Here is a 19865-nt window from a genome sequence, read left to right on the forward strand (position 1 = left end):
ACTCAACCTTGTGATGCAACAATAGCCGACGAGCTAGAGTTTGACACCTGCTAGTTTATATTTGGTGATTGCCAGATAATGAATGTCACGGATTGCTTCTGGGAAATATATCGGACCTGTAAAGGTAACGAGCACGAACGTGGCAGGGCAGCTTGCTCCAAGTCTCAGAAGCTTTCCGTGCAGCACTGACAGCAACCTCCACATCTTCCTCATTTCCTTGAACGGTACTGGCCAGGGACTCTCCTAATGAACCGAAAAGAACACAGATCAATAATAGCAAGGCGCATTAAGGCGGTTTCTTTGTCTGAGAACTACAGAAACTCCCTGAACTGATGGCACTTTAACTTATCCCTCCGGGAAAACCACTAAGTTGGCACCAATACTGTGACTAGGCTTCTAATTAACCTTTGATCAAGTAGCGTTATTGCACTGTTAAGGGTTTCTAAATAAATGGCCCATTAACTACAATGTCAAAACGGCAACAATAAAAACAGGTAAAGTTATTGAAAGGGAATCTTTTGCAGCTACATGTCAATAAATGAATCTAGGTTTCTAATGACATGTAGACAGTGTTCAAATGGATAAATTCATTGCTTTCAGGTTCATGTTGGGCGGCCAGAGCATGACAATATCTTCATGGGATTTATTCACTAAGTAGTAAGTCGAGGGAAGTTGACAAACATTTTCAACTTTAAGGTGTTTTTTTTCCAACTTGATAGCAGAGTCGCTAAAGCTCACATTCTAAATTCTCTAACACAGTTATTTGCTACATTGTGACCAGTCAAAGAAAACAGTGAATTTCCCATTTTTATTTTAAGTTTGGCCTAAAATTTGTCCGTTCACAATGTAGCAAATAACCGTGCATAAATACTGAAAAATGTAAATGCAATTTACTTTTCTATTATCGCTTTGATTGCCGCTGCCGTTGTCTACAATAAAAATTAACAGGAAACATAAACCATGTATGGGTATGTAACCAGAGGCATTTTACTTTTAAATTAATCCTCTCTTCATCCCTATGTGTATATTTATGTTTTAACATAATTAAAGGGATTCTCCAGTGCCAGGAAAACATATTAGTTTTCCTGGCACTGCAGGACCCTGTAGTGCCCCCTTCCCTCCCACCGCCCATCCCAAGTGTTAAAGGGTTAAAACCCCTTCAGTGACTTACCGGAGTCCCTCTGCGCTGGGTCAGGCTCCGCCAACTCTCCTCCCCCGCCAACGTCAGCCAGCGGGGGAGACCTAATGCGAATGCTTGGCAATGGCCGCGCACGCGCATTAGACCTCCCCATAGGAAAGCATTATACAATATGTGTGGACGTCCAGCATCGTATAACACACTTTTCGTGTTCTAAGAACAGCCACTAGAGGAAGACTTAACCCTGCAAGGTAATTATTGCAGTTTATGAAAACTGCAATAATTACACTTGCAGGGTTAAAAGGTAGTGGGAGTTGGCACCCAGACCACTCCAATGGGCAGAAGTGGTCTGGGTGCCTGGAGTATCCCTTTAAGTAATTCTATGAATTACAATTTGAGGGACCTGGCTGACAACCCAGGCAGAAAGTCCGGATAATTTGAAAGCCATATATTTAAAGGGACACTATAGTCACAAGAACAACTACAGCTTAATGTATTTGTTCTGGTGAGTAGAATCATTCCCTTCAGACATTTTGCTGTAAGCACTGTCTTTCCAGAGAAAATGCAGTGTTTACATTACAGCCTAGTGATACCTTCACTGGCCACTCCTCAGATGGCTGCTAAAGCTGCTTCTTTGGGCAGTGCTGCAGAATAAGCAGTACTGCCATTCAGTGTCTCCACCCTCTGCATGCAGACACTGAACTTTCCTCATAGATATGAATTGATTCAATTCATCTCTATGAGGATATGTTGATTGGCCAGGGCTGTGTTTGACGTGTGCTGGCTCTGCCACTGATCTGCCTCCTTAACAGTCTTGGCCAATCCTATGGGGAAGAATTGTGATTGACTCAGGCCCACCACTTCGGATGATGTCAGCAGACAGAGGCAGCAGCTTCAGACTTGAATACAAGTAAGGTTTTACTATATTTAGGGAGGCAAGGGGGGTTATAGACTATGGTTTTAACACTATAGGGTCAGGAATACATGTTTGCGTACCTGACCCTATAGTGCTCCTTTAACCCCAAGGATTCCAAAATACTGTAAAACCTGTACAAGGGGGGTACTATTGCGTTCAGACTATGCTGAACACAAGAAGCAGTAAATTTATCACAACAATGGTATCATGAATGAAAGAGTCATTTGTGTATGAAAAAATGCAAAAAACAAATATAAACAATAATTTTGGCCTGGGTTTGTGACTATGTGGCTACTAAAAAAGACTGGACATACCACATTTGCAAATAGTATGCCATGATGCGGGTAATTCTCATTCCTGGGCTGCCAAGCGGTCTCAAAGGCAACATAACCAATCTGGCAAATTTCAATGTGTAAATACGGAAAAGGGAAAATCCTTTTATTTGACCCTGTAACTTTCCAAAACACCATCAAATCTTGACATGATGGATACAGTTGTACTCACGTGACATTGCTGAACACAAATATGTGTATTTTATGGCAGTAAAAGCTAACAGTATTATGGCATTCACAGTTAAAATGCCACGCAGAACTAAGAAAAAAACATTTCTAAATTTCTTACACATGCTTAGATTTTATTCATATATAAATATTTGATTGGAAATTAAAGCCCTGTTTCTCATGAACAAAAGGATTTATAAGTGTGGATACACTTGATATGACAGAGGTCAATTATGGTTGAACAGACATGTAGCTCAAATTTCAGGTAATGTTTTGATCAGAACTTGTAAAATTGCGTCCGTCCTTAAGGGGTTAAGCTAAAGTTCTTTTGATACTTAGTGTGTCCCTTTCTATTTGAAATTCACTTTAAATTACAGACAATTCTTATTTTAAATGGACACACCATTGATCAAATAAAATAAATTTAAAAATCCCTGTTTAGTAGTTATCTCCCAAATGAAATCATGCATGCATTTAATTATGCATGACTTCCCAATGCAGCAAAAGACCTTTTGGGGTCGAAACGTTGCTGTTGTGGTTCTCAATAAAGTGCCTGTCTTGAACCAAGGAGTGCCTGGACCCCTATTATTTTAGAAATCTTTACAAGGCAGGTGCACTGAGCTAAACAACCATAAACTAACAGGACCTCTTGTGTGCTTGAAAGCCACGGGGTGTAACCAGGTTAATTTTCAAAAGGTGAAAAATGAAAAAATGAAAAAAGAAAAAAAACTACAACACGCTCTTCGCACATAAAGCATTGTGCCTTTTTGGTTTGGAGCGTCCTATGATGAATAACCCTGTAAATATTCTGGTTCCTTTCCACCCATGCACAATGGCTGAATATGGATTTAACAAAAATAAATAAATAAAAGTCCATGCGTTTGATGATTCTCATTTGCTATAACCTCCTCCCTTTCTTTTTTCCCTTTCTGTACCTCCTCCCCCTTTACTGTAAAAAACAATAAAATTTACATATAAAAATAAATAAATAAATAAAAGTTTTCCACAACCACCTATAGGAAACAGCCTTCCTTCGCCACGTGTTTATGTTCTACTTCTATTAACATTGCTTCTTAATATCTCTTTACATATAACTATTGTGTTCTATCCCAGTTACTCAAGACTCGGAGAAAACCACTTTCCCCTTGCAGCTCTAACTGGGCCAACGACCTGACAGTCAGGACATTTACCTATTTTAGCAATGAACCGACATTCCTCTGGCACATCATGTGAACATTGCCCTCTTACTAGCATCATAGCACAATCTCATGAACATACTCCCGAGAGATACATTTTGTGGCGAAACCAACCTCGCCACTGGGCATTGGAGAAGCCTGTTTACCCGCCTTCTGCCTGCTGACTATGGCCCCTGGGAGATTTGGCCCTTTAAATACAGTATTTCGGGATATTGTATTTTATTATGCTGCTGCTGGCCCTTTAAGAACCATCTGGGGACATACTGTGGAGTTACTGGGTGGCCACCATTTCATGTATCAGAGGCACATGGTGAGAACAATGGATGGTGGCCATTTTAACTCACAGACACTGTTTTGGACTTTTTTTATGGGGTTATTGCATGTTTTGGGGTCCATGTGATATGTTTCATAAAACTGTATTTCTCTGCCTGTGATAATTATATTACCCATTGTGTTCAGTAATCATATCACAGACAGAGGGGAGGATTTTGTGTGGGAGTGTCTGTGTGTATTGTACGGATTGATTGGTTATATTTCAAAACCCTGTGGGCAGTACTATGTTTGTGGATTGTGAATAAAAGAGGCTGTATGTGCCAGTACAGTCAGTTCTGCTTGACCTCAAAACGAAGTGTCGTCTCGTTATTGGGGGAATTGGATTGTATGCTGATTGCCAGGAGTGTAAGCTGATTGTATGCCTTTCCTGTTCAGCTGTTTACAGCATTCATATGCATGAGAGCAGTCGTATGCTTCTCCGGTTTGGTGGTTGTGGTGTCTGCTGCAGTGCTTGGAGTCCTCAGGAAGCGCTCGGAGCATCCTTCAACGGAGGTACCCAGTCGGGTTGCCCGTCGATCCGTTACACATATTATTTTGGGGGTTTTTCCAGGGCCAACACCAAAAACTGGTAGAAATTATCTATTCCTGCCAGGTTTATTTTTCCAGTGTAATCTGTACCTGCTTGATTCTTCATGTGCACATAACTGCATCATGGTACACATGCATGTTTCATGCAGCCTAGTCATGCTGCAGTGAGTGACACATCCATGTGCACAGGAATGGAATTTGAATTCATTGCTGCACTATGCTGATCACAGTATTGTGCAAGTACAGAATAACATGCTTGTATTTATATAGTGTTCTTGTATCCTTTTTTTGGTCTTGTGGGTAGGCATCCCATGTTGTGTCTTCTTTTAACAGGCTGCTAAGCACCCAGCATTGTTGGGTGCCATTATTACGTCATGCTTATACTGTTCCAGTCATGGTACACACAGGGCCGGCGCGTCCATAAGGCGGCTCAGGCGGCCGCCTTAGGGCGCACCGGCCCGGGGGGCGCAAAAGTCCGGGTGACCAGCAGGAGGTTGGGAAGCGCACAGCTCCCCTCTCCTGCCGGTCACTTCTTGTAGCGTGACCGAGCGCAAGCCGGCAGTGTCGCGGACTGTGTGGAGGGGGCGGGGATATGAACACGTCATATCCCTGCTCCCTCTGTAGCACACAGCGCGGCTGGCGCCCAGCAGGGGCAGAGCTACCGCCGGCCCCTCACTTCAGCATGGGAGGAAGTCCCCCCAAGAAGAGAGCAGAGAGGAGGGGGGCTGGGCAGGACCAGCTCCTCCAACTCCTAACTACCTCAGGCAGCACTTTGGATCCCAGGTAAGCCACCCTCCTGAACCTGTCTGTCAGTGTGTGTGTGTATATGTCTGTCTGTCAGTGTGTGTGTGTATATGTCTGTCTGTCAGTGTGTGTGTGTATATGTCTGTCTGTCAGTGTGTGTGTGTGTGTATATGTCTGTCTGTCAGTGTGTGTGTGTGTGTATATGTCTGTCTGTCAGTGTGTGTGTGTGTGTATATGTCTGTCTGTCAGTGTGTGTGTGTGTGTATATGTCTGTCTGTCAGTGTGTGTGTGTGTGTATATGTCTGTCTGTCAGTGTGTGTGTGTGTGTATATGTCTGTCTGTCAGTGTGTGTGTGTGTGTATATGTCTGTCTGTCAGTGTGTGTGTGTGTGTATATGTCTGTCTGTCAGTGTGTGTGTGTGTGTATATGTCTGTCTGTCAGTGTGTGTGTGTGTGTATATGTCTGTCTGTCAGTGTGTGTGTGTGTGTATATGTCTGTCTGTCAGTGTGTGTGTGTGTGTATATGTCTGTCTGTCAGTGTGTGTGTGTGTGTGTATGTCTGTCTGTCAGTGTGTGTGTGTGTGTATATGTCTGTCTGTCAGTGTGTGTGTGTGTGTATATGTCTGTCTGTCAGTGTGTGTGTGTATATGTCTGTCTGTCAGTGTGTGTGTGTATATGTCTGTCTGTCAGTGTGTGTGTGTATATGTCTGTCTGACAGTGTGTGTGTATGTCTGACAGTGTGTGTGTATGTCTGACAGTGTGTGTGTATGTCTGACAGTGTGTGTGTATGTCTGACAGTGTGTGTGTATGTCTGACAGTGTGTGTGTATGTCTGACAGTGTGTGTGTATGTCTGACAGTGTGTGTGTATGTCTGACAGTGTGTGTGTATGTCTGACAGTGTGTGTGTATGTCTGACAGTGTGTGTGTATGTCTGACAGTGTGTGTGTATGTCTGACAGTGTGTGTGTATGTCTGACAGTGTGTGTGTATGTCTGACAGTGTGTGTGTATGTCTGACAGTGTGTGTGTATGTCTGACAGTGTGTGTGTATGTCTGACAGTGTGTGTGTATGTCTGACAGTGTGTGTGTATGTCTGACAGTGTGTGTGTATGTCTGACAGTGTGTGTGTATGTCTGACAGTGTGTGTGTATGTCTGACAGTGTGTGTGTATGTCTGTCAGTGTGTGTGTATGTCTGTCAGTGTGTGTGTATGTCTGTCAGTGTGTGTGTATGTCTGTCAGTGTGTGTGTATGTCTGTCAGTGTGTGTGTGTCTGTCAGTGTGTGTGTGTGTATATGTCTGTCAGTGTGTGTGTGTATATGTCTGTCTGTCAGTGTGTGTGTGTGTATGTCTGTCTGTATCATTGTGTATGTATGTCTCTATATGCCTCTCTGTTTCTTTATGTCTGTGTCTGTATTTCTGTGTGTGCCTGTGTCTGTATGAATGTATGTCTGTGTTTGCACGACAATGTACCTGTATGTGTAGATTGTATGACTGTGTTTGTTTGATTGTGTGCCTTTTATGACTGTGTGTCTGTATATCTTTGTGACTGTGTGCCTGAATAATTATGTCTGTGTGCTTGTATGGTTGTGTGTCTGTATGTTTGTGTATTTGTGCATGTATGTATTTTTGCCTGTATCCATGTCTATGTGGGAAAAAAAAGAGAGATAGATAGGGGCTGAGGGGAAGAAAGAGACAGAAATGGGCTGGCGGGGAAGTAAGAAATACATAAGAGGGGTTGTAGGAGACACACTAAAGGGCACAAAGGGGCCAAAGGGGTAAGACATTGAAGAGGTTGGATATGCAATACTAATGGGGGCTAAGAAATTCAAAAGGGGGCTACGAGACACAGAGGTGAAGATGCGTTGTTTATTTTTTGGGGAGAGGCGTGGGGTGGGGCGTCAAAATGCATCTTCGCCTGTGTAGTCAAAAATCCTAGCACCGGCCCTGGGTACACACAACGTCATATTAAGCTATGAAGAAAACAATTTAGCTACACATTGCGCTAGCAGCAATGCTAGCCCATGTACAGAGTTTAAATAATTTATTTTTTATAATTTTTTTTTAATAATTAGCCTCTCCCCACCGGTTTATCAATATCATTCAATGGATTGTCTAGGTCAAACATGACTCCATATTTTTAATGTATTATAGACATTCAAAAAAAGAAATAAAGGGGAGTGTGGCCTGGATGCCGAGAAAGATGGCTGCATAGGGAAGGAGCGCTGGCGGACACCACTAACTACCAGATCTGAGAAGGTAAATAGGGAAATCTAAAAAGCCCTTCTTTGCTATAGTGGGAGAAGCAATCCACTACCATGGTCATTCATTTGCCACATACATCTGGATACAGGGCAACAAACATAGAAAAAATGTTTTTGTTGTTTTACTCCTCAGGCCTCTATGTCCACATTTTGCACAATAATGACATCATTTAAACACAGCAAAATTCACTGAATAGATATGATGACACAGGAGAAGGTTTACATGGTATCTGAACGATATGAATCATGTATCTATTTATATCATGATGCTCATTAAAAAGGCACCAGTACAATGCAAGTCATGGAGAATGTGACATGACTGACATAAAGGTTTTAAGACCTACAGACAGGGATTGTTAAATGCTTACCAGTTGCAGGGTTCTTGGTAGTGTAAGTTTGCCTTCCTTCAGGTTGTAGCCACTTGCCGTCTACAAAATGCCCAAAGCTGCGATTATGAGAGTCGAGCCATGCCTAGAATAAACAAAGAAAAAACAAGGATTAACATCATCTGCTAAAAAGAAAAAAAAAAGCTTTTTACGTACCGGTTTGCAATAAAACTAAATACAAAAGTAAATCTGTGAAACTAAAATGTTTCCATGGCAACAACATTTCTCTGTCTAATGGTAAAAAAATTAAAGGTATGCAATACCACAACGGAACTGTCTATTCAGCTATTTTATACCAGCTATCATTTATATTTATTAGTTTTTTGTATTATCATTTATATAGCTCCAACATATTCTGCAACGCTTGACATTTATAGAAAATGGATATTATAGCCAAGAATGCCCTGATCAAACGTGCTCACAATCTATATTGGCAATACAGAATACAGCAGGCAAGTGGAAGAAAAATGAAAATTAACCGTCAACCAACATCATGCATCAGCCATAAACTATTAAAGAAAACAGTGTATCAAAACAGCACATACAAATACCATTTACACAGAGTACCTGGTAATTAAAGCATCATAGCATTACAATAACTTGAATCAAAATAAAACAAGAGAAGGTTAATTCATTAATAATCTAAACACTGCCTTTTCAGAGCCAGGGGAGGTATGGCTAAATAAACAGAAACAAAAGTGATTTCCCAACTAAATGGCAGAGAATTGAGCAGTAAAACTTTAGAGGCATGATATATACACTACAACTGCTTCATCAAGCTAAAGTTGTTTTGGTGACTATAGTGGCCCTTTAATTGCTGCACTACGCTGGTCACACTATAAGAGAAAAGACAGAGTTTACATTGCTGCCTAGTAAAACTTCAAGTGCCAGTCACTCAGACAGCTACTAGAGGGACTTCCTGGGTCAGTAACGTTCAGCACCACCCTCTGCATGGAGGTGCTGAACTTTCCCCATAGAGCTGCACTGACTCAATGCATTTCTATGAGGAGATGTTGATTGGCGCAGAGCAGAGTTTTGCAACACATGCATGATAGCCTCCCAATGCTTTCCTAAGGGCAAGTGGGAAAGCATTGGATTGGCCGAGATCTTAGCCAAGGGGACTGAGCTGAAAAGAGTTCTGTGAATCACCTTTTTAACCGGAGGCAAGGTGGGCTGGGGGCCTGAATAGGTGTTTTAGAATTATAGTGTCAGGAATACACTATAGCAGGGCCGGACTGGGATAAAAATTCGGCCCGGGCATTTTTTTATCACAGCGGCCCACTAAGAAGGGGCGGTGCAGAGAGGGTGTGTTTGGTCGTCACTAACGACAAACACGCCCCCTTCTCAAAGTGCAGGCCAGGGCAGACCATGCGCAGAGCTCTGCTAAAGAGCTCTAGCATGAGAAAAAAGCCCTGTATTTGTTCTGCACAGTGCAAGCAAATTTAATAACATGCTTGCACTGTGTTTCCTTGCAACTTGTCTCTGGTGTCTCTATAAATGGATACCAGGAGACAAAAATGCCAGGAAAGAGTATCGTGCTGTGTTTGGAGCCTGCTTGTGGGATTGTGTGTGTGTGTGTATAGAGTGAGCTGATTGTGGTGTGGTATTGTGTAATAAGGTCGGTTTTAGTCGTGTTGTGTTTGTGGTGTAATGTAATGCATATGTGGCTAGGGTCTGTAAAGAATGTGTGTATAGGGGATGTAGCAAGTGTGTGCATACAGGCTATAGTGTGTGTGTGTGTGTGTATGTGATGTAGTGTTTGTAGAGAGTGTGTGTTTAGGAGTGTAGTATGTGTTTGCATACAAGGAATCTAGTGTGTGTATAGGGTATCCAGAGTGTGTATGTCAGGAATGTAGTGTGTGTGTGAGTGTGTATATATATATATATATATATATATATATATATATATATATATTGGAAGTATTGTGTATGTGTGTGGTGCAGTGTGTTGGGGAGGTTCGGTGTGTATGTGAGGGGTGCAGTATGTGTGTATGATGGATGCTGTGTGTGATGTGTGTGAGGGTGCTGTGTATGAGGGTGCTGTGTATGATGTGTGTGAGAGTGCTGTGTATGATGTGTTTTTTGATAGTGCTGAGTGTGATGTGTGTGAGTCCTGAGTGTGATGTGTGTGAGAGTGCTGAGTGTGATAGTGCTGTGGATGATGTGTGTGAGTGCTGAGGGTGATGTGTGTGAGGGTGCTGTGTGTGAGAGTGCCGAGTGTGATAGTGCTGTGGATGATGTGTGAGAGTGCTGAAGGTGATGTGTGTGAGGGTGCTGTGTGTGAGAGTGCCGAGTGTGATAGTGCTGTGGATGATGTGTGAGAGTGCTGTGTGTGATGTGTGTGAGAGTGCTGAGTGTGATGTGTGTGAGAGTCCTAAATGTGATGTGTGTAAGAGTGCCGAGTGTGATAGTGCTGTGGATGATGTGTGTGAGTGCTGAGGGTGATGTGTGTGAGGGTGCTGTGTGTGAGAGTGCCGAGTGTGATAGTGCTGTGGATGATGTGTGAGAGTGCTGAAGGTGATGTGTGTGAGGGTGCTGTGTGTGAGAGTGCCGAGTGTGATAGTGCTGTGGATGATGTGTGAGAGTGCTGTGTGTGCTGTGTGTGAGAGTGCTGAGTGTGATGTGTGTGAGAGTCCTAAATGTGATGTGTGTAAGAGTGCCGAGTGTGATAGTGCTGTGGATGATGTGTGTGAGTGCTGAGGGTGATGTGTGTGAGAGTGCTGTGTATGATGTGTTTTGTGATAGTGCTGAGTGTGATGTGTGTGTGAGTCCTAAATGTGATTTGTGTGAGAGTGCCGAGTGTGATAGTGCTGTGGATGATGTGTGTGAGTGCTGAGGGTGATGTGTGTGAGAGTGCTGTGTATGATGTGTTTTGTGATAGTGCTGAGTGTGATGTGTGTGTGAGTCCTAAATGTGATTTGTGTGAGAGTGCCGAGTGTGATAGTGCTGTGGATGATGTGTGTGAGTGCTGAGGGTGATGTGTGTGAGGGTGCTGTGTGTGAGAGTGCAGAGTGTGATAGTGCTGTGGATGATGTGTGAGAGTGCTGTGTGTGATGTGTGTGAGAGTGCTGTGTATGATGTGTTTTGTGATAGTGCTGAGTGTGATGTGTGTGTGAGTCCTAAATGTGATGTGTGTGAGAGTGCTGTGTGTGAGAGTGCCGAGTGTGATAGTGCTGTGGACGATGTGCGTGAGTGCTGAGTGTGATGTGTGTGAGAGTGCTGTGTATGATGTGTTTTGTGATAGTGCTGAGTGTGATGTGGGTGTGAGTCCTAAATGTGATGTGTGTGAGAGTGCCGAGTGTGATAGTGCTGTGGATGATGTGTGTGAGTGCTGAGTGTGATGTGTGTGAGAGGTCTGTGTGTGAAAGTGCTGTGATGGGTGTGAGAGTGCTGTGTGTGATGGGAGTGAGAAAGCTGTGTGTGAAAGGGCTGTGATGGGTGTGAGAGTGCTGTGTGTGAAAGTGCTGTGATGGGTGTGAGAGTGCTGTGTGTGATGGGAGTGAGAGTGCTGTGTGTGAGAGTGCTGTGTGTGAGAGTGCTGTGATGGGTGTGAGAGTGCTGTGTGTGATGGGAGTGAGAGTGCTGTGTGTGATGGGAGTGAGAGTGCTGTGTGTGATGGGAGTGAGAGTGCTGTGTGTGATGGGAGTGAGAGTGCTGTGTGTGATAGTGATGTGTGTGCTGTGTGTGAATGTTAGAAGGGATTGAGTGTTGGGGGGGTGAAATAAAATAAAAGAGTACGCATTATGTCCCCCCCTCCCTTCTTACCTTTAGCCTGGGAGGGGGGACCGGCATGCTGGTGAGTGGGAGGGGGGACAGGCACTCTGACGCCATCCCTGGTGGTCCAGTGGTGAGTGAACTCTAACCTGAGGGCTAGAGTTCACTCTCGCGAGATCCGGTCGTTGCCATGGCAACGCGCCGGATCTCGCGAGAGGAACCCGGCGGAGCTGCAAGATAGAGCTCCGCCGGGTCCTCTACCTCCCTCCCCAGCCGCATGTTTCTCCAAGGGGGCCGGTGAGGGAGATCTCTGATCTCCTCACCGGCCCTTCATTGAAAACAGCGGGGCCGGCGCTCGGATACTGCCGGCCCTGCATAGACCGGCAGGGGAGATCCTGGGACCTTCCCCTGCCGGCCTCGGCCCATGGCCACCGTGGCCCACCGGGCATTTGCCCGGTGTGCCCGATGGCCAGTCCGGGCCTGCACTATAGTGTTCCTTTAAATAGTGATCTGTATATTGAATTTCAACATTTAGGCCAAAATAGCAGATATGGAAAAAATCTCTTATTATTTTTGGCATTTATATAGTGCCAACATATTCCACAGCGCTTTACAATATTAAAGGAGGGGAAATTTAACAATAAATGAGACAGGAACAGTAGATTGAGGAGGACCCAGCTCAAACGAGCTTACAGTCACTAATGAATTATTTTAGCCAGAACTTTGCAATGTGGTTTTAAGTTCACTACAGTTGCTATTTAGTGAATAAACCACTAAAAGGACACAGTAGTCACTATAAATATTTCATATCTTAGAATTGGTTATAGAGCGTGAAGTTCTCTGGCACTGACCCTCCATTCAGGGATAAACTATTTTCGAGCACTTTAAAAAAAAATAAGGATCCCTTGCGACCCACAGCCCATAGGAGGCGTGGCTAAAGCAAAAATAAAACACTTCCTTGTAGTCACACTAATTCATACCGACAAAAGGTGCTCTGCAAGGCTACAAGCAGCCTGCTGACACTCTCAGCCAATCACAGTTGTCCATTATTGCTCAGGCTAATACTATCTCACTAGCCACAGCAGCATAGAGGGGATGAGCTGCAGGGGACTACTTAGCAGTAAAATATAAAACCATTAACAGCTGTTTAACGCTAAATAAAAGGACAGTGCCAGGGGCTTCCAGACACTATAATCACTTCAATGAGATGAAGCATATACAGCGCCTTTAAGTAACAAAACTATACATCACTCAAAGATGTTGATAAATTAAAGGGACTCTCCAATGCCAGGAAAACAAATCACTTCATGACCTTACAGTGCTCCTCTCCCTCCCACCCCCCATCCCAAGTTGCTGAAAACCCCTCCAAACTCTCCTCCCTTCCTGGCCACGCACGCGCATTAGACCTCCCCATAGGAAAGCATTATTTATTGCTTTCCTATGGGGATTTCAGTTACGCTGGAGTGATGTGTGTGCCTGGAGTGTCCCTTTAACTGGTTACTATTTTGGGGGGTGATAAATAAAGCATTACATGTAGAATAATTAATTTCCAAAACGTATATGAGCACGATAACCAGTACCAGAAGATGTAGAGTGGTAATATTTCCTAAACATCAAATTGTAATAAACATAAAACCAAAATGCAAAATGTAGGTTAGAAGGTGAGCCATCATTACGCTGGAAGATATTCTATTGCAAACCACCTGCTTAGAACAATGATTAAAGGACCACTCAACTTTTCCAACTCATCCCCCCAAAAAATCTCAGTGTTTAGTAGATATACCCCCAATGAATACATATATGCATATTTTTATGCATGTATTCTTTGGGAGTATTGTCTAAAATAGATTACAAAAGCAGCAGTTCTTATGACTGCAGCCTTTGTAAGCCCCTCCTCCTTTTTCCCACATGGGCTCGTTCATGCACACTCAAACACAGTGACGTGCATGTGCGCCCGCCGCTTGTGCACTTCTGAAGCTGGACTGAGGTCTGTTAGGGAGGCAGGCACAGAGCGTGCCTGCCACTTCCATTAGCAAGTAGAAAGGAATCCTTCCTGGCTGTTTGATTGACAGCCAGGGGGGAGTTCCCAGTTAATTTATAAAAGCGCTGATTTCTCATAGAAATGAGCGCTTTTATAAACTGGGGTTAAATGAGGGTACTAATTACCCATAAAGCACTTGTGGAGTGGTCCTTTAATAACAGGGAGACAAGATGGATGTTCTAGGATAGAGGTGTGTAGAGTTCTAGGTTTAATTGTATTTTTCACACATCTCAAAAATATACTGTGTTTGTTAATAATTGGGGAAACATTATATAAACAATCCAGTGAAGTTAGTGTTTCGCTTTAAAGCTGTGAATATAGTTGTGATATTTTTCTGTAAATTAAAATTCTGCTTTCAGTTTACTACAATGCATTGTTTAGTGAATACTGGTAATCCCCAGCGAGTGAGTTGTTGAGGACAAAAAAAAAGTTAAAAAAGAAAACCATAGGGCATAGCAATGATTAACCTTACATGTTTATTCAAGAAGCTACGGACCTTACACAAATTAAAACCAAATAATGACTATAGAGGAAATTAAATGGATAATTTTTTTCAACACCAGCATTTCTTTTGCCTGTTTTATCATTCAGATTTAATTCACAAAAATTGGGAGCTTAGTAAATAACCCTTTAAGTCCTACAGCAGTGTTATTTTTTTATTATTGCTATTTATATTGCGCCAACATATTCCACAGCTCTTTACAATATTATAAAGTAGAAATGTAACAATAAATGAGACAATTACAAAATATTAGTTACAATAATAGTATTAATGGAGGTCAAACAGAAGATAAATAGTGTTTGGTATAAACAAAAACAAACAGATTGCAACATTAATATTATTTCAACTAATCTCACTCTTTAAAAATATCACAATACTAATTGCTGAAAAGCAAAAAGGGACACATGCAATAGTTTCCTGACGATTATTAACAACCTCGTCCTTTAATGAAAAAAAAAAAACCACAAAAGGTTGCATTGAGGTACAGCTTCAGCAGGGACCCAGTTAAAATGTAATGTGAATGGCAAACTATAAAGAGAAACCTTTGTACATTATTGAGCCCAGCACATTACAAGGAAACCACTTTGTGTGTATACTGTACAGGAGGTGGAGGCCCTGTAACAGCTCTTTAACCAATCACAGCTCGCCCAGCTCCTCGCTGTTCTAATGTACATCACACAGTTAGAAAAGAAAACAACACGTAGCAGTGGCTGTGGAGCTGCTGGTTTTTAAATATATCTAAATTGCAGATGGAGGATACAGGCTGTGGCGAATGTGATCTTGCCACGGGCTCCTTGCCAGTGTCCTGCCGAAAGACTATGGGCCCTGTAAAAGCCATGGGAAAAGACTTGGTTTGTGGGATTTTCTTATTGGTTCGGGAACCGAATCAACTCCCGAACTAAAGACCCCCTGGGAGCTTGTTAAACATTATTGACACATTGTAACGATTCTGCCAGCAGTGTTCTAACTGTTCGTCTGGGTGGCCGCCGTTCGTAAACCCGAACACGTGGTGGCGGCAATCTTGTTCGCGCGAACGCAGGCAGCAGTGTTTGGTCATCGAGTGCATGGAACTAAAATCAGACAATCGACCTCGCAAATACCGCTGAACTTCCATCCCGCCTGCATTTGGTATTTTAGATCCTGGAACAGTGCTGTTCGGTGGAATCATTCATCCGAATGAGATGAACGAGCTCCACGTTATACTTAGGGATTATGTTCGGTATTTTGGTGGCATGGAACTCCCGAACGGGACCAGCCGCAACCCCTGAATTCATGGAACTGTTTTGGGCATAAGACCATGTGTGCGGCCGGTTAGAACTTTACCCCGGTAGCGATTCAGCTGTGTTCTTGGGCGCTCGGATACATGCTATCCAGGGATGTATAGACTGCGGGGGTTCCTATGTGGGAAATGTGTATTTGTATGTGTTTTTAATATTTTGTATTTTATGCTGAGTCAAAGTGACACTGTATTTTCTGGCACATGGTGGGTGTGTTTAAGAGTGTGTCACTGTGCTCAGATTTTGTATAAGTGGGCCATTTGGCCGGATTAAACAGATGACCCCCAGCATTAAGTCTCGACTAATGTCTGTGGGGAAAGCTATACCTGCTATTATCACTTGCTATACAGACTATACTCTCTTGAAGGAGAGGTCTTCCCACTGAGAGCGGGATCCAGGTGTTTGGTCCAGGATGGGAAGGGAAAATAAGACCCCAGCCAAGCTGCGGCGGCTAAGGGGGCTACAGTGGTTATGGTGTCTGGTGCGGTGCTTATGGTACTCGGTGAGTTGTAAGAAGCATGATTGGCGGAGGTACCCAGTCGGGGTGCCAGGCGGTCCACCACACAGGCCAACACATCTGCTTTATTATTGCAACCCACATCCCCATTGCAGAAACAGGAAAATGTATAATAATGTTACTTTTTTATCGATGCACACGGGTTGATTATATAGGGAAGATGTTCCATTTATTAGCCACTATTGCAGGGTATGGGATGGGGAACAAGCTTGGTACATGTTTGCCTCACTTCACTCCCCATAAGAGGTATACCAGTAGGCACCCTGGTTAATTAAAACACTACACGTCAGAAACGGACACCCCAATTTTTTTAAATGAATTAGGAAAAAAAAATCAAATGCAAAAAGTAAAAACAAAAAACAACCAACTTCCTAAAGCTACTGCACGTGTACAGACCACTTGCTGACCAGGAGTCTCCACCAGTCAGAAGCCTTTCATGTTGGTCTATGGGTCCCTGATCACCAGCACATTATAGGATAAGTAGTATATCCCCCAGCTGCAGTTCCACTCATGAAACAGGATGAGTAGGACTGCTCTGTAAACTGATACCAGCAATACTGTGGCTGCAATCAGTTTACACACACTGTCTCACAGTTCTATGGAGGAAAGAGGGATCCTTCCAATTTGCTAGACTGTGTGGAAAAGAAAATTTAGTACAGTATTATCAATCTGGCTGAGGAGGGAGGGGCAGTCTCTACATGGCGGGAAGAATCTCACGTTTGGTCAAAACCACTGCTAAACTGCTTTGAGAAGAGGTCATGGTGGTAATCTGTATGCGCAGAGTTTCTGTTTGAAATGCAGCACTTTCAGACATATTTGTACGTTTGTGCTGGAGACCATTACACACTTGGCACATATGACTTCTGCAGCCAGGACTGCCTTAGTTAATTCTGTGCACAAATCTGCTAGCGGCAGAGGTAGCCAGCTTCTCCCTTTGCAGGTAGCGCACCTGCAATAGGAAGCCTTAATCTCCCCTCCATCCAAAAACTGAGCACTTTTTTTGGAGAAAAGTCCACGTTAACCATTGTATATGAAAACTGCTACACGTACTCCATTGTTCCATAAGTGAATCCAGGCATTCCGCTCGTAATAGATGCAATCATTTATGCAGAAACCTCAAAGAGGAAGCCACATTCTTGAATACTAACCGTCATTGATGACAGGAAAAGACACAATAACCTGTTTCATGGACAACAAATGCAAAAGGCACAACTGTGATAAATACTGAAATATGAAAACAGTGACACAATTTACAAAACCAAGGTCATTTCCTAGATCAGCGTTTACAACCTGCTGGCTTAATGACAATATCTTGAGTCCCCAATGGTCACAATAGGTGAATGATATTGATCAGGTCCCAGGCAACTGCCCACAATAAAGAACTTACATTTGCCTTGTTCAGTACAATGGAGAGAACCCTTAGACACCGAAAAGGGTCTAATGAAAGTAATTTTAAAACTTTAATTAGGCCATTTTGAATTGAAGAATGGGTCACTGAGATAAAACCATGAACATTATTTGGGTCCTCATAATAAGAAGGATAAGAACTATAGGTCTAAATCAGGGGTAGGTAACCTTCAAGATTTCAGATGTTACGGACTACATCTCCTATAATACTCTTACAGACATAATACTGGCAAAGCATCAGGGGAGATGTAGTTCAAAAGATCTGGATTGCCGAAGGTTGCCTACTCCTGGTCTTAATAATGCTGTAGTTAAAGGGGCTCTCTAAGCACCATGGTGACAGGAGTACTCTAGCTTTGTCAAAATATTAAGAGTCAGACTGCTTTCAAAGGGTTTGACACTTACCTGGGTCCTTTGCGTGCATGCAATCCAGCCACTCTTCATAGAGTACCTGTGCCTAGTTATGTATCAGTGAAATCAGTTTAGCTTGTCTTCGGACAGAATTCACTGGCTAAGAGTGCCAGTTGATGCTCCTCAGCAATTGGATTCTGAAATGTAAACTATTTTTGCTAATGTGGAAGGAAAACTGCTTTAACAATACCTGTCAAGAAGCTTCCAGTGGACCACAATATGTGTCAACCTGAAAATGTAATCTTAATATTAAGACGATGTCAGTGGACTCCTGGCACCATACCCACTAGAGTGCACTGTAGTTGTTATGATGCTTAGGATTTCCCTTTAACCCCTTAAGGACCAAACTTCTGGAATAAAAGGGAATCATGACATGTCACACATGTCATGTGTCCTTAAGGGGTTAAAGGGAGTGGTAATAGTACAAAGACTCTATGATTGCTGTCCCTCTGCAACCAAACGCACATCCCCTCACATTGGGATGTTAAATATTTGGATATTTCAACTTCCTCATAGGTATAAGTGGAATTTGGCATTAACCATTTCTTGTGGATAAATTGAATCCCCAATAGTGTTATTCACCTAATAAGGAGCGGATGGGATTTAACCAGGGAATTACACACAGATCGAAAGAAGTGAAATGGAAATATCACTAGAGCATTTATCCAGTTCAACTCTTTGCTTCAAATGATCAATTCCATGGTAAACGCCAACTGCATGAGTTAATTCAATCAACACTGAAATGTTGCAAAAAGAACACAATATTGCTAAGTTTAAGATAAAACATTTAAATTGTGACTTAATTCACTAGAATTTGGTGTTTTGTCAATAAATGTTATAGTATTTGGTGTGAAACCAGTTCCCTATTTATGAACAGTGGGATCTAGAATTATTACAAGATATGAAACTGGTACCTGTCTGTCATACCCCTGCCCTGGCTACAGTCATAAGGAAAGCACAGCACTGTTAAAATACTGCTGAAAAGTTTTTTTTAAAAAGCAATGCAGAAAAGAACTTTCAATCAATCAAAAGTAACTGCACTTACGGTTTAGTGGTGTTTAGGGTAAATTAACTTCTATAACTGGGTGACTTAGTAGGTACCTGATTCCAGGATGCTTTTGATTGTAACTCCTATCATTTTCAACCAGAGTTTGTCTCAACCTGAATAACCACCAACTATGACCAAACCCTAATTCTAACCACCATGTATCATGCAGCACCATATACTTGTCCTCAGTTTTAATTAGTAAATGCCATATATCTGCAGTGCTATTCAGCAGAATGTAACATTTTTCTATGTGACTTTCTACATACAACTTAAGTAAGTGATGGTGGTATAACAGACCAGTGCCAGAGATGGTCCAATCAGGAAGCTAGACAAATTACTTTACTCTTTAGCGCTACGGAATCTGTTGGCGCTATATAAATCGCAATAATAATAATAATAATCCAGTTATATTTTAACAGTACTCAGTATAACGCTATAACTTCTCTCAGTAAAGTAATAATAAGGAACTCTGCATCCTAACAAGTCATTCCTTACTTTAACATAATACAAAGTTACACAGATGAACTGGACTAAAGCTGGGGATATATAAAGCTTTTTTTTTTTTTTTGCAGCAACCCAACTAGAAGTTACAAATATTACAACCAAATAATAGGGTAGCAACATATCTAGTACATTATTAAAAATAAGCACAGTTTAAGAAAGACATGTATAACAGACATGACATGCTGCATGTCCCCTTTGAAGCATGTGTCACCACCTAATAGAAGAGGAACTTAGTTTAATATTAGAAAATGGCTACTAATCACCTGTGCAACGTTGGCAGCCTCAGGAGCTGGCCCATACTGCATACTGGTGAAGATATCTCTCACTGTGGGCTTGTCAGACCCTGTACATGCAGCCATTACTGCAGAGAGGAATTGGTGAAAAAAGCAACCAGCAGCTCTCTGACACCAGGGGGCGTGCCAACCTGACGGATGTGCTTACCTCACT

At 42.5% G+C, this 19865-nt stretch overlaps 1 protein-coding gene across 1 annotated transcript in view; it reads right to left on the bottom strand.

Moving 5' to 3' along the window:
* The window catches only part of ALDH16A1 (aldehyde dehydrogenase 16 family member A1), a 95741-nt gene extending 75912 nt beyond the window's left edge, over nucleotides 1-19829 (bottom strand). The window contains exons 1-3 of the mRNA XM_063436967.1: nucleotides 19682-19829; nucleotides 7983-8085; nucleotides 117-243 (exon numbers count right to left, since the gene is read on the bottom strand). Coding sequence (XP_063293037.1) covers nucleotides 117-243; nucleotides 7983-8085; nucleotides 19682-19777 — 326 coding nt within the window. The 5' untranslated portion in view covers nucleotides 19778-19829. The remainder of the gene's footprint in view (nucleotides 1-116; nucleotides 244-7982; nucleotides 8086-19681) is intronic.
* Nucleotides 19830-19865: the final 36 nt, after the last annotated feature.

This window comes from Pelobates fuscus, chromosome 11 (genome assembly GCF_036172605.1).
Source record: "Pelobates fuscus isolate aPelFus1 chromosome 11, aPelFus1.pri, whole genome shotgun sequence".
In the NCBI taxonomy this organism is placed as follows: Eukaryota; Metazoa; Chordata; class Amphibia; order Anura; family Pelobatidae; genus Pelobates; species Pelobates fuscus.